Below are 15,798 nucleotides of genomic sequence, written 5' to 3'. Positions count from 1 at the left end.
TTGTCTAGTGTGTTCATTAAACAAGTGAAATCCTCTTTCAATGTCTCTGTGCCCGTTTTCCTTCGCAGGATGTCAAACGATCCAGAGTGAATGACAATTTTTGTTATGTCTGGCCCGATGAGTGTTGGAAGTATTTTGGTCAGCTCCTTCACAGATGTGTTTTCTAGACATCGATTTTCTGTGTTTGCCATTTCCACGTACCTTGTTGTGGAATCTCCAATCAATATGCAGTCTGTTTTCTGTGTGAAGTTAGTATTTTTCTTTCCAACAGTTCTGGGGCTGTTTGTTTTTGGATTAGGCCGAGTCTGCCGGTTCTCACCACAGTCTTGTGGCCTTGGTGAAATAGCCTTGCTAGCTGTACCACTAGCCTTCTCAGTAGCCGTCATGTTAATGTTAGTCTCGTACCTTCGGCGTCGGCTACTGCGACGCTCTCGTGGCTCTGTTTTCCTCGTCGTCTCATCGTTAGCGTGTGCTCCGATGTGCCGGCTGTTAGCTTCACCAGCATTAGCGTGAGCTCCGGCATGCCAGCTGTTTGCTTCGCTAGTGTTAGCGTGAGCTCCGGTATTCCTGCTATTAGCGTCGTTAGCGTGAGCTCCGTTACGCTCGCTGTTTGCTTCATTAGCGTCGTTAGCCACGCTTCTAAGTCTCTTTGCTTTGGGTGTTGATATGCGTGTTTCCGAGAGTAGGTTGAAACTATTTCCTGGCGGTACCGGGGGTGAGGTCCTGGTTCGTTTATTTCTCCTTTTATCCTTGACGGTGGTCCACTGCTTTGGTTTAGCTCCTTGGTTGGGTGGTGCTGTTCTGTAGCTACTAGCATAGGCCAGGTCCCAATCATGGTATCGTTGGCTATATTTGTAGTAGCTTCAAAAATAGAGTCAATGAGTCGCTCATCCTGTTGGATTTGGTGCAGGGTAGAAACCCGAGCCTCCAGCTCTACAATCCTCATACTCATCTTCAAGCAGTTAGTACATTCTGTGGGAGAGCCGAGTCCCGGCATCTTCCCTTATTTCCTGTCTTTTCAGGTTAGGCTAAACTGAAGCTAAGCTAGGTACTTAGCTGGTGGTGGTGGTGGTGATGATGATGATGGTGGTTGTGGTGATCAATCAATCAATCAAATCCTTTATTTAACCAGATAAGCATCATTGAGATTAAAATCTCTTTTTCAAGAGCGATCTGGCCAAGCAAGGCAGCAGAAAGTTTCAACATAAAAAAGAACATCACAATAAAATACAGATAAAACATTTACATCAAGCTCCAATTTCAGGCAAGTTATCAAACAGGCAAATGATCAAACACAGTTGCACTGACCAAGGGAACTGAGTTCGTAGGATTTTAAAATGGCTTTGAATTCTCCGAGGGTGACCAGTCCTGGTAATTTTAGGTCCTCCTGTATCTTGTTCCAAGATGAAGGAGCAGCATATTTAAAAGCCCTTTTTCCCAATTCAGTTCTCATATGGGGAACTTCCAGTGTTAGAACAGCTTGAGAACGAAGGGCATACTTATATTGCTTTGTGCACAGAAGCACACTTAGGTACGAGGGAACCAGTTTAAGCAGAGCTTTGTGCACCAGAGAGAGCCATCGAGAAAATCGCCGTATTTGTAGAGATGGATAACTTGCAATGGTATATAGGGGGCAATGGTGCACTCGATTTCCACATCCCGTGACAAAGCGTAAGGCAGAATGGTACACAGTATCAAGCTTTCTAAGGTACTGATCAGGTGCATACATACAGAGTAAGTCACCATAATCGAGTAGTGGTAAGAAGGTGGTCGAGATCAGGTGACTTCTCACTTTAAGTGAAAAACAGGACCTGTTTCTGAAAAAGAAGCCGAGTTTAAGCTTCAGCTTTGACACAAGTTTGTCTATGTGAGATTTAAACGTAAGGTTCTCGTCCACTGTAATGCCTAGATATTTGTAGGAAGCAACCCTTTCGATGTCAGTCCCTCCAGCAGTAACAAGTGTGGGAAGATCAGCTGGGAGTCTCTTCCCATTTGAGAAGAGCATAAACTTTGATTTGCCAGCATTTAACACTAGCTTAAGCTGGGTAAGATGTGACTGAACAATGTCAAAGGCAGATTGCAAGAACTCCATCGTTTGCACAACACTGGGAGATGAGCAATAAATTACTGTGTCATCAGCATAGAAATGGTAAGCAGCATTAGACAGGTTGATACAAAGATCATTTACATATATGGAGAAGAGTAGAGGTCCCAGTACGGAACCTTGTGGTACACCCTTAAGTACAGGGAGGAAAGATGATGATAAACCAGCAGACTGTACACACTGTGATCTATCCGTCAGGTAATTTGAAAACCACTCTACAGCCTGTCTAGATAAACCAATTTTATGTAGACACTTCGATAAAATGGCATGGTCAACCGTATCAAAGGCTTTGGATAAGTCTAGGAACAGAGCTGCACAGTATTTATTGGAATCCAGTGATTCAATGACATCATTGACTACTTTAAGAGTAGCAGTGATCGTGCTGTGCTTCTTTCTGAAACCTGATGGTGGTGATGGTGGTGATAGTGGTGGTGATGGTGGTGGTGGTGATGGTGGTGGTGGTGGTGGTGGTGGTGGTGGTGGTGATGGTGATGGTGGGTCACTTCACAACCGGGGTCTTTATGAAATATCATACAAGAGAGCTGTCCGTCGCTCTCTCCTAAACGGGGCAGTTTCCGTCGCCCTGGAGATGTCCGTTTCTCTCCCCTACACGGGGCAGTTCCGTCGCCCTGGAGCTGTGCATTGCTCTATTCTAAACACGGAGCAGTCCGTTGCTCTGGAGCGGTCCGTTGCTCTATTACTCACATGACCAAACCACTGTCGTCTTCCGTCTCGTTAAAACTCAAAATAACAAGGAAAACCTCTGTATTCCTCGTCTTTCATAAATATCCTCACCTTCAGTGGCCGACATAGTCCTTTGTGTGTAGCTGATAAGACGGCTCGCTATTCCTCCCACGGAGAGATCTTGCTACTCGTCCTTTCGACGGAGCACTGTGGTCATAAATCTGAATAGATAAGAAAATTCACAGTTCTGGAGAAGTACCATAGGAACTGGGAGTTAACGTACAGAGTAATTAAAGTTGAAGTAGGGCTGGGCGATATAACGATAACGATAAATATCGCGATATATTTTAATAATCGATATCGAATATCGAAATAAAAAAGAAAATCGAAAAATCGTTTTTTTTTTTTTTTTTTATACCTGCAACAGGGCAGTTTTAAAACCAGAGACAGTGGACAGACTTGTCTTTCTTGCCTGCAACTTAAAGTAATGGCTTTGCTTGTCCAAATGACAATACTGACCAAATTCAGATTTCTTTTTCTCTTGTCCATTTATTTTGTTTGCTTTCTAATTTAAAATACATTTTGAAACCGTCTGTACACAGTAGGCTATGTGTGCTAGCAGAACTAGACTCCAGTCACGAGTCACAGTGCACATGTGCGGTGGTTTGTCCACCAAAAAAGCGGCAAAAGATCGAAAATAAACTAGCAGAGCCAGAACTGTTCAACTCCTCTGGAGCCACAGCCAGCAGAGAAGCCGGTTTACTTTAGCTTTTAAACCAGCTGCAGCCTGAGAACTGGAGTGTGAGGGGATGTAACACTAAAGATGGCGGCAATGACAAAGAATTGCTGCGAAATAAACATACATCTGTTGATAAAAAAAAAAAAAAAAAAATGTTTTTATTTTTTATACTTATAACAATTCGATAATTATCGATATCGAGAAATAAAATAAAATTATCATATCGTTATCGCGATATGATTTTTTTCCATATCGCCCAGCCCTAGTTGAAAGGGCTATAATAAATCATTATAGTAGCGATAGGCAGAAAAATACGGAGCGACAGTCAAAAGCAGCTTGCTTTGCAGAAGCAGGAAGTTCCCAGGAGTTGGGTGGCTTCTTTTGTCAGGAAGGGGCGGATCCTTCTGACGTTGCTCAGGAGGAATCGGCAGGTTCTGGTTGTCGCTGCGATGTGAGCAGAGAAGTTCAACTGGTCGTCGAGGACAACACCAAGGTTCTTGGCGGTCGGGGACGTGGTCACAGCTGCATTCTCGACTGTGATGGAGAGGTCGTCAGGGGGGAGGATTTGGCCGGCAGGTGGAGCAATTCTGTTTTGCTTAGGTTCAGTTTGAGGTGGTTGGTCGTCATCCAGGCGGAGATGTCGGACAGACAGGCCGAGATCCGCTCAGAGACGTGGATATCTGAGGGAGGGAAGGAGAGGAAGAGTTGAGTATCATCGGCATAACAATGATATGAGAAGCCATGAGACGTGATAATGTTACCCAGTGATTTAGTGTAGAGGGAGAAGAGAAGGGGTCCTAGGACCGAGCCCTGGGGGACACCCGTCCGCAGGGGGCAGGTGGCCGACAGGGTCCCTCTCCATGACACTTGGTAGGAGCGGTCATTGAGGTATGATGTTATGACTTAAGTGAATGAATGAATGAATGAATGAATGAAAAGTTTATTTTTGAACATGTAATTCTCCATAGAAACAGAAACGCTGGTATGGTACCAAAGCGCCTCAAAGGCGCTAAAAACTAAATTACAAACATCTCAAAACAAACTGGTCAGACTACTGCTTGACCTTACTCCTAGAACCCACCTCACCCCTGCCCACTTTGACAACCTAGGATGGCTTAGAGTAGACGACAGAGTACAGCAACTTGCAATGGGCCTGGTCTACACGTTACACTACACGACCAAGGTACCCATGTACATGTCAAAATACTTCCCAAAGGTCAGTGAATACCACGATCACAACACCAGAGGGAGCTCCACAAATCATGTTAAACCCAGATTCGGCTCAAACAAGGGACTAAACATGTTTCGCAATTATACCACATCAATGTGGAACGCCCTACCCAAAGCTGTAAAGGAATGTGAATCACTACCCACTTTCAAAACCACTCTCAAAGAACACCTACAGGAGACTGCAATTCGAAACTGGCCCCTGTAAATGTCCTAACCCAACCCCCTCCAATGTACAGTAAATGACCAAGTATGGTTTTGTCAATATTCCAATGTACAGTTTTTCTTGTACAGTTGTACAGTGTCTCCCACCTACCCACCCCTCCTACCCAACCCCCCCCCCCCCCACCCCACCCACCCAACCACCTACAGTCCCCCCCCACCCCCCCCCCCCCACCTACCCAACCTCCTCCAATGTACAGTTTCTACGTCAAATGTATATACTCTCTTTTCTGGACTCTTTTTGTATCACAAACAGTACTGTATTTGCAAATCTGGTATGTCATAAATGTATAGATGTAGCAGTATTGTCTATCTGTATGTCATGTATGTCATATATGTTATGATGAATTGAAAATGGGGGACCCTGATGTAAACAAGACGAAAGTCTTTCTCTGGTCTGCATCCCCTTAACAATTGTATGTATTGAGCTGTACTGTACTGTACCCATTCTGCAATCTGTTAATAAAGTTTTCAATCAATCAATCAATCAATCAATCAATTGCTGCAAGAACAGAGAGACTCCGGCTCAGCTTCTTCCCATCTGAACACTGAACTATCCACTCACAAGTACACATGAGCACACACAGACACACACACACACACACAGACACACACACACAGACAAAACACTTACACCATAACATGATATTACTAGTACACACACACACACACACACACACACACACACACACACACACACACACACACACACACACACACACACACACACACACACATACACACAAAACACTTACACCATAACATGATATTACTAGTAAACATGACAAAGGACTAGTACACACACACACACACACACACACACACACACACACACACACACACACACACACACACACACACACACACACACACACACACACACACACACACACACACACAGACATAACACTTACACCATAACATGACATTACAAGTAAACATGACAAAGGACTAGAGACATTGACTAAGTACACACAGACAACAGACAAGACTAGCTCCAATATCCAATAATCCAACAATGTTAAATAGCTCTCAGACACTTGTCGTTACTGTTCTGCTGTGACCTGTTTAGAACGACACCAAATGATCATGTTTCTGTTGATATTTCTCATATGGAATGCTGGAAGAAAAAAACGTACACCTGAAATGGTCAACTAGAACTACATCACTGCCTGTGGACCTGTCCATGGTGCTGAAACATGTCTATCACCCTCACTGGACCTGTCCATGGTGCTGAAGCATGTCTATCACCCTCACTGGAACTGTCCATGGTGCTGAAACACGTCCATCACCCTCACTGGACCTGTCCATGGTGCTGAAACACGTCTATCACCCTCACTGGACCTGTCCATGGAGCTGAAGCATGTCTATCACCCTCACTGGACCTGTCCATGGTGCTGAAACATGTCTATCACCCTCACTGGACCTGTCCATGGTGCTGAAACATGTCTATCACCCTCACTGGACCTGTCCATGGTGCTGAAGCATGTCTATCACCCTCACTGGACCTGTCCGTGGTGCTGAAACATGTCTATCACCCTCACTGGACCTGTCCATGGTGCTGAAACATGTCTATCACCCTCACTGGACCTGTCCATGGTGCTGAAACATGTCTATCACCCTCACTCGACCTGTCCGTGGTGCTGAAACACGTCTATCACCCTCACTGGATCTGTACATGGTGCTGAAGCATGTCTATCACCCTCACTGGACCTGTCCGTGGTGCTGAAACATGTCTATCACCCTCACTGGACCTGTCCATGGTGCTGAAACATGTCTATCACCCTCACTCGACCTGTCCGTGGTGCTGAAACACGTCTATCACCCTCACTGGACCTGTCCATGGTGCTGAAGCATGTCTACCACCCTCACTGGACCTGTCCATGGTGCTGAAACACGTCTATCACCCTCACTGGACCTGTCCATGGTGCTGAAACACGTCTATCACCCTCACTGGACCTGTCCATGGTGCTGAAATATGTCTAGCACCCTCACTGGACCTGTCCATGGTGCTGAAACATGTCTATCACCCTCAACAACCCATTAGTCCAACGCTATGGGGCTGTGTTGAACTTTCTACTTATGATCTGCCTTCAAATCACATTAGACAGCTGTTATAGGTCTAATCACATGTAACCCATATCTCATACCCAGCAACCTTATGTTGACCACCAGGGCTTATGTTGATTCTGTGTGTGTTCGATGCTCAAGAGTCTCGGTCCACGGTCTGTGTTGTATAGTTGTATAGCTGCAAAGCACCTTAAAGAAGTCAGTGGTAACCTCAGTCTTTCCCAGTTAATTACTGAGCCCACCAGACCAAACCTTAAAAATTACTCTAGGTCTACCCTTATTGATCTGATTTTTGTGAATAAATATGACAGGATCTCAGCTTGTGGGGTTTTTGACTTAGGCATAAGTGACCATTGCCCCACAGTCTGTGTAAGAAGCACGAGACTGCCAAAAACAAGATCTCACACAGTTTTAAGGAGGAATTTTAAATCTTTTAATAACGAATCATTTTTAGATGATCTTGTTCTTTCTGATACTTATTGTAACACTGAAATTGATGTTCAGTTAGCCCTGGAATCCTTTGTAAATACATTTAATTTATTAGTTGACAAACATGCTCCTTTTAAAAAAGTCTGCATTAAAGATAGAGTAATACCCTGGTTTTCTCAGGAATTGTCAACCCTAATTAAAGACAGAAATGCTGCATGGTCTCGGGCAAGGCGTTCTGAAGACCCTCAACATTGGCTTTCTTTTAGGCAAATTAGGAACAAATGTACTGCAGTAGTAAGAAAATCTAAAACTGATTACTATCTGGAGTTGGTTACAAACTCATACTCTAATCCGGCAACATTTTGGAGTGCGGTGAAGGTGAACAAAATAAAATCATCTAATTCTTTACCCTCTCATATTAAAGTTGAAAACTGTGTGATCTCTGAGCAGAGTGAAATTTGTGTTGCCTTCAATAGGCATTTTGCAGAGGCTGGTAATTTATTTAATAGGAACTATAATGGACCTTGTCCTGTTGATTCTGATTGTTTGTACCCTGTGGGCGTCACTTCCCATTTCTCCTTTCAACCTTTTACACAGTCAGCTGTATTTGATGCTTTGCAATCAATCGATGCAAAGTGTTCTACAGGTGAGGATAACTTAGAGTCTTTTTTTATTAAGTTGGCTGCACCAGTTATCGCTGAACAGATTACTTATATTTTGAATCTCTCTATCTCATCAGGTAGATTTCCTCTAGTTTGGAAATCTGCACGGGTGATTCCTTTACATAAGGGAGGTGATAGGGATAACTTAGATAATTATCGTCCTATCTCCAGGCTACCTTGCTTAGCTAAAGTCCTGGGCCCTCATTTATGAAGTTTTCTTGGAAAGTATTCTATTTTCGTTCTTAAGCACAGAATTTAGAATGTGTGCACGCACAAAAAGAAACGGGATTTATCACACGTGCGTACACAGGTCCTACGCACACCTGTCTTCATAAATATCACCTTGCTCCTAAGCTTGAGCTCGTGCATGGTTTTAAGTATTTGCATACCAGAACCGCCCCGATTATCCATATATGGTCATGAAACACCCCCATGGGATGTGAAATAATGGACTGACCCGAGGGAATTGCGTGTTATGGAGAAATACGAGACAGGCTGACACGTACCGTGATGTCGGATATGATATCTCTTAAAGACCATATTAACTAATAAAGCCCATGCTGGAATATGACTGCCTTTTTCCGTTTTGTTCGATTAATACCCAGGGATTAAAGTTCTCCTCAATTGTATTCCAAATCGCGACGGATTTTCCGTAAATTTTCTACCTGCTGCATATGATTTCTAGAGGCATACAATCTATTTTGATGTCAGTATTGGGTCGCCTATATAAACAATAATACGAGAGCATATACAAGAACAATGAATCTCACTGCCATGTATGATGTAGCCTAAGTATACGCCATGTGTAGCCTGCCTATGTGATAAATACAAACATGAACTTGAATCCCATCATCATATTTACATAGTCTGTCCACTATGTTTATTACTTTGTTATTTCCCCCCCCATCTATGTAAAGCGACCTTGCATGGGTCTCTTGAAAGACGCTATATAAAATGAAGCTCTATTATTATTATTGTTATTATTATTATTATTAAAATACTGTCTTTTACTGTTAGTCTCAGTGAAGTTTCAACGGAGCGAGGTAATCTATTCTAACCAACAGATTGAAGTAGAAAGCATTTAGTTGTGGCCAATCTTATTTGGAAACATGACATAAAATAATAGTATGTCGCTTTTTATTTGAAACAATATTTAATCGCGTTTGGTGGAGGTGGCTGTTCTGTAACCCCTTTCGTGACTGTGATGCACCGAGTGAATCCACAGTCACTTGCTCCTCAATAGGAAACCAACCTAGATTTACCCTGAAGGACTGGGCCCTGTTTCATGTACGTGGTTCAACTAAGTCGATCAACATGTCCATTATCCAGCTTCAGTTAACCCGATGTTCAAAGCCGGGATTTTCCTGTTTCACAAAGGAGGATTCAGTCTCGTTAACTCAAGCCAGACTTGAGAGTCAGGCTCAAGTCAGGCTAGATGCGCGCTCCCGTTTTAGGTGGAAAGCCAGCACGTATCGATGGCAGAGACCCTGATTCTCAACGGCATTGATTGATTAATTGATTTAAGACTTTATTGACAGATTGCAATAGGCTCAATCGCCTCGCCGACAAGTTAAATGCGTTATCTATAGGCTAATTCTAAGTCCCTCATTACCTCAATCAATCAGATTATATTTCTTTAAACTTGCCTGCTGGATTGAATAATCAAATGAGATCTTGCTAGCGAAAATAACTAGTTAACTGTTATACAGAATTACGAGACGGCTTTCTTGCCCATTGATTGATGTATAGTCAATGTTTAACTTATCTCCAATGTGGTCCAACGGGTTGTTCTTTTGACTTCCACACGGACGACCCGGGTTCAAGACCGGGGTCCTTCTTTTTGCAATATAGGAATAATTCAATTTGGTGCACGTTGAGAGCTATATAAAGAATGACATCCTCAATGCATGTAGATTTATAATATTTTAACTTAAAACCAGGCTACTTTGGCGTATAATCATTAATATTATATTCAAAAAAATCATATTGGAAACACCGGGATTTGAACCCGGGTCGAAAAGTTGGCAGGCTTGAGCACTACCGCTGGGCCACTGTGCCAGATGGGATACATTCATTGTTTATACATTAATGAACGAGAGACCCGTGTTTAGAATATTCCTTATTTTGAATGAAGTTTTATTTCTTTATCCTCATTCATTCATGTGACGTCAACGGCTCATTCAATTTCTCAAATCCGTCAAACAGCGCATCTCATCAGACATCTTAATCCCAGTTACAATTAAAATAACCACATTTTTGTGTACATCGCACGAGCGAGCGCCACCGTCGCCACGGTATATATAACGTGCATTATTTAGGACAAAGTGAATTTAATATCAGCATTTTGGGTCTATTTTACATTTCAAAAGCCCCCTCTGGAAGAATGGAGCACAAAAACGTAATTCAGAATGGTATAATGCAGATCGTAGACTGTGGGAATAGTTTCAGGAAACGAGCTGTCACTTCTTTGCGGGGGCGTGGCTCTGCGTGATCGGGCTAACTTGAACTTGAACTCTGCTTTCGAGCAGGCTCAAACTTTTGGATCTGTTGGCATGGTGATCTGGAAAATCCAGGTACATGAAATCGGAAAGTCCGGCTAACCCAGTTATCCAGCTAAAGTTATCCGGCTAACTCAGTTATCCAGGTACAAGAAACAGGGCCCTGGTTCTAACCGAACCGTTCGTTATACAAGAATCACAGAGAAATGTCAAAGGTGCTCACATTTGCACGAGGGTTTCGGACAGAGATACGGGATGGTTTGAAAGCTCGGCGTTGCTAATAAACATTTTAAATATTTTTTATAAACTGGTCAACACGGCATTATTTCCGGCGTTGGCTGCCTGGTGTGATCACAGCGCATGTGCATCATGCACACAACGCCGGAAATAATGCAGTGTTGACCAGTTTATAAAAAATATTTAAAATGTTTATTAGCAATGCCGAGCTTTCAAACCATCCCGTATCTCTGTCCGAAACCCTCCTGCAACTGTGAGTACCTTTGAAACGTCTCTGTGATTCTTGTATAACGAACGGTTCGGTCAGAACCAGTCATTCAGGGTAAATCTAGGTTGGTTTCCTATTGAGGAGCAAGTGACTGTGGATTAACTCGGTGCATCACAGTCACGAAAGGGGCTAGGTGGTTGATGGTGGTTGAGAAGTGAGAGAGAGAGAGAACCCTTGTAAGTTCTCTCTATTTATACACTGTGGAGCGCAGTTCTGGAAGGTTCTAGCCTGTTCTAACCGGTTCTACTATATGACATCATACTGAAGCTTAACTTGAATTACACTATGACACGGCGGCAGTTATACTAGGTGTTCTGTGTCTGCCCCCCCTGCCAAACAAGCAAGCCAACCTCTTGTTCGCGCATTATAATTACACTACTGTCGCTATTTCACAATGAACTATAATGAATTACGGTTCATACAGAACAGCCAGTGTCAGGACTCAGAGTAATGCACGAAAGCTTATTTCCGCGTTGAAACTAATGCATGAACTGAGGAGCGCATATGCCGCAGTAACGATATTCTACCACTGGGCGTCAGCTAAGCATGCTCAGAGCTGTGCGTAGACATAAGCACAAAGTCAAGTTCAAATTGATAAATCCCACACTTTGCTTAGAAATGGTCGTACGCACGGGTTAAGAACATATCTGTGCGTACGCCACGTTGATAAATGAGGGCCCTGGAAACACTAGTAAGTAAACAACTTAAATTTGACCTTTCAACTAACTCCATACTTAGCTCTCAACAATCTGGTTTTAGAGCCAAACATAGTACAACATCAGCCATCACTTTGGTTACAAATTACATTATTTCAGCATTAGATAAGAAGAAACATTGTGCTGCCCTCTTTGTTGACTTATCAAAAGCATTTGATACAGTTGATCACTACTTACTTCTAAAGAAACTATCTAACATTGGGTTGGATGATAATGCCTGTGTCTGGTTTCAGGATTATCTATCTTCTAGGCGGCAGTGTGTGAAGTTAGGTCAAGCACAATCTGAATTCTTGGCCATGACTAAAGGTGTGCCACAAGGTTCAGTTTTGGGTCCTGTCCTTTTTACAATTTATATTAATGATATTGTTTCTTCTTTGTATGGATGTCATGCCCATTTGTATGCTGATGACACAATTGTGTACTGTATTGCAGACTCTGTACAGCTGGCCTTTGAGAAATTGCAACTTTCCTTTTATGCTCTACAGGATGCCCGTACTAGTCTTAAATTGGTTCTTAATGCTAGTAAGACAAAGTTTATGTTATTTTCAAGAGCAAGGAATATTAACTTTGATGATGTGAGGATATCTACCGTCAGTGGCTCTTGTATAGAGAGAGTCACTGAGTATAAATATCTTGGCCTGTGGCTCGACGAGAAATTAACATTTAAGTTCCATGTGGAAAATCTTGCCACTAAACTGCGACAGAAAATTGGTTTCCTGTACAGAAACAGATCCAATTTTCCTCTATTTAGTAGAAAAAGAATTGTGGAATCAGTCTTCTTATCAGTTTTGGACTATGGTGATGTAATTTATAGGCATGCTGCGGCATCAACTCTTAAACCTCTGGATTCTGCATATCACTCAGCTCTCAGATTTATAACTGGTGACAGATACAGTATGATACTCACCATTGTGTCCTGTATGATAGGGTGGGTTGGCCTTCTCTTGCAGAAAGGCGCAACAAACACTGGTATTTATTTATTTTTAAAGCCCTTATTGGTAAACAACCTGTTTATATCTCCTCACTGTTAGATTGGAATATTGGAACCTATTCAACTCGATCGAATGACTGGATGGTTCTTAGGGTTCCTCAGATTTGTTCTGAGCTAGGGAAGTCAGCCTTTTCCTTTGATGCCTCTGACTCATGGAATGTCCTTCAACTCTCTCTGAAATCGGAGGTTCTCCCTTCCCTTGGAATGTTTAAATGTATGATTTCAGACCATTGTGTGACTACCTGTAACTGTTTTAGTTGATATTTTAAAATGATTTTTAAACGTTTTTAATTTGTTTTACTCTGGTGTTTAAATGTCTGTGAATATTGTTTTTATTGTGTACTGTACAATCGTCGTTTCTGTAAATGAGGGAAACCTCAGATGCTTACGATTTTAAATAAAGGTTGAAATTGCACGATATATCGGCCGCCGATATAATATCGGCCGATATGGCCGTTTTTTTACACATCGGTATCGGTCCGATATCAAGATAGGGCCGAAATAAATTTTTTTTTTTTTTTTTATCTTTTTTTTCTTCTTTTTACATGTTTTGGCCTTAAATAGTTTCAAAATATCAGTCATTTCTGAAAATAAGTTACAAAAGTAAAAAAAAATATGCGTTTTGGAAAATAGCTCTTTATTTGATTATCATAAAAAAGTGTTTTCTATACAGAGATATCGACATCGGTAAATATCGGTATCAGCCAGAACAGCAATATTAATATCGGTTATCGGTATCGGCCACAATTTTCACATCGGTGCATCACTAGTTGAAATGAAATATATACTATACGCTCGCTGCTTGCAGGTGTTGCACCGTGTGAAACTAGATGACGAGAGGCAGGAAATAGGATGCTGCTTCCCCTGTAGTGAAACGCGGCGAGTGCATAGCCTCCGTCGGCTTGGATGCACCATCATCGCAGGCGGACCGTGGCCGGTACAGTGTGTCTGAAACAGCTCTCTCTCTCTCTCTCTCTCTCTCTGTCTCCTCTCTCTCTCTCCTCTCTCTCCTCTCTCTCTCTCTCTCTCCTCTCTCTCCTCTCTCTCTCTCCCCTCTCTCTCTCTCTCGTCAGAACGAGCCTTTCTGCGGAAATAAACACGTTACGAGGGAGAGGGACAGCAATTATAGACCGGAGCCAACGCAGCAGCAACAACATCAACAACAACAACAACAACAACAACAACAACAGCAACAACCAGAAACTCCCCATCTGCCTCATCACATCAACTTGACATTATATTCCAGCAGCAGAACGGGTGCAGTGCAGCTCTGCCGCTGTGTAGAAGTTATTGGACAACCGACCGACGACCAACGGCGTCGGAAGTGGAATAAAAAGCGACAATATCCATCCTCCTCTCTATGATGATGATGCCATGATGATGACTCTTTTGCAATTGGTCAAGCTTTTGGACCGGATCTCCACCCCGGCGCCACAGCGGGCGCGCAGTGTGTTCAGAACCCTACCAGGCTGCAGCACCTGCGCGGGGTAGCGGCTGCGTGAGGAGGAGGAGGTACGGGGATCAACATGTGTCACTTCGGAGAGAGCTATGAGGGGCCGTTCGGACCGTATACCGTCACGTAAATCAGACGTATGCTATTGAAACACCTGTGCGTCCTGGGCGCCTGTGAGCCTCCTGTCTGGGGAGTGAGGCGCGGAGGAATGCCTCTACCGGGGGGAACCCGTCATCATGGCTATAACACATTGTTGTTGTTGTTGTTGTTATCCACAGTAATGGAATGAACCACCCTCTCGACAGAATGGACGGCAGGTCCAGTAATAAGCTGGTCCTGGTTCCCGTGCTCGCGGTTCTGTTCGTCATGATCGGGTACCAGTACATCTGCCCCGCCGGCGGCAACTCGTGCCGCTTCCAGGCGGGCGGCGAGGAGTTGAGACCGCCGCGAGGAGGAGGAGGAGGAGGAGTGAGTCTGCTGTCCTCCTCCTCCACCCGGTACCGGGACCGGGAGAGCGACCGGGATCTGTACCGGGAGAACCAGGACCTGCTGCTGCTGGAGGAGGAGGAGGACGACGAACAGAACAAGCTGCCACCGTCCAAATTCAACTTCTCCGACCGGGACCTGGAGCGGCGCGCGGAGTTCACCATCCGGGGCGACGACGTGATCGTGTTCCTGCACATCCAGAAGACGGGCGGCACCACGTTCGGGCGGCACCTGGTGCGGAACATCCGCCTGGAGCAGCCGTGCGAGTGCACGCCCGGGCAGAAGAAGTGCACGTGTCACCGGCCCGGCAGAGAGGAGTCCTGGCTGTTCTCCCGGTTCAGTACCGGCTGGAGCTGCGGGCTGCACGCCGACTGGACCGAGCTGACCAACTGTGTGCCGGTCGTTATGGACAAGAAGGAGGCGCAGAGGAATAAAAGGTACTAATAGCCCCGCCGCCACGCTTGTAGTAACGTGTGTGTGTGTGTGTGCCTCCATGTGTTCCTATGTCTGTTGGTATGGGGGGGGGTGTAGTAGAGTTTATGCTTGAAGAGTTGTCTCTGTCTACATTTCCACATTTGACAGGCATTTGTGTGAGTGCGTGTGTGTGTGTGTGCATGCGTGTGTGTGTGTGTGTGTGTGTGTGTGTGGGAGGGGGGGCAGCTACCTATAATCTACCACTATTGACAGTGTGTGTGTGTGTGTGTGTGTGTGTGTGTGTGTGTGTGTGTGTGTGTGCGCGTGTGTGTGTGGTAGGGTGACCGTCCTGATATTGGGCCATTTGTCCCGCGTCCCGCAACAACAAAGCAATGTCCTGCAATTCAAAGATAAAAAAAAAAAAAAAAAAAATATATATATATATATTTTATATTTTTTATTTTTTATTTTTAATCTTTCAAAGATTATTATTTAATTTTTTTTTTAAATGTTGTTAATTTAATGCCTCGTTCCAATACCCTCTTATATTTAAAATAAAAAAAATCGGGCGACGTCACAAACCAATGCATTGCGCAGC

At 43.8% G+C, this 15,798-nt stretch overlaps 1 protein-coding gene across 1 annotated transcript; it reads left to right on the top strand.

The window, feature by feature from the left end:
• Nucleotides 1-14,606: 14,606 nt before the first annotated feature.
• LOC311228420 (heparan-sulfate 6-O-sulfotransferase 3-B-like) lies at nucleotides 14,607-15,230 on the top strand (the record flags this gene model as incomplete). Its single annotated transcript, XM_084314327.1, has 1 exon — nucleotides 14,607-15,230. One exon carries the CDS (start codon nucleotides 14,607-14,609, stop codon nucleotides 15,228-15,230), a length of 624 nt encoding a protein of 207 aa, XP_084170453.1.
• Nucleotides 15,231-15,798: the final 568 nt, after the last annotated feature.

This window comes from Notolepis coatsorum (genome assembly GCF_963971535.1).
Source record: "Notolepis coatsorum genome assembly, chromosome: 5".
Lineage (NCBI taxonomy): Eukaryota > Metazoa > Chordata > Actinopteri > Aulopiformes > Paralepididae > Notolepis > Notolepis coatsorum.
This window is presented reverse-complemented; position numbering and strand designations above follow the sequence as displayed.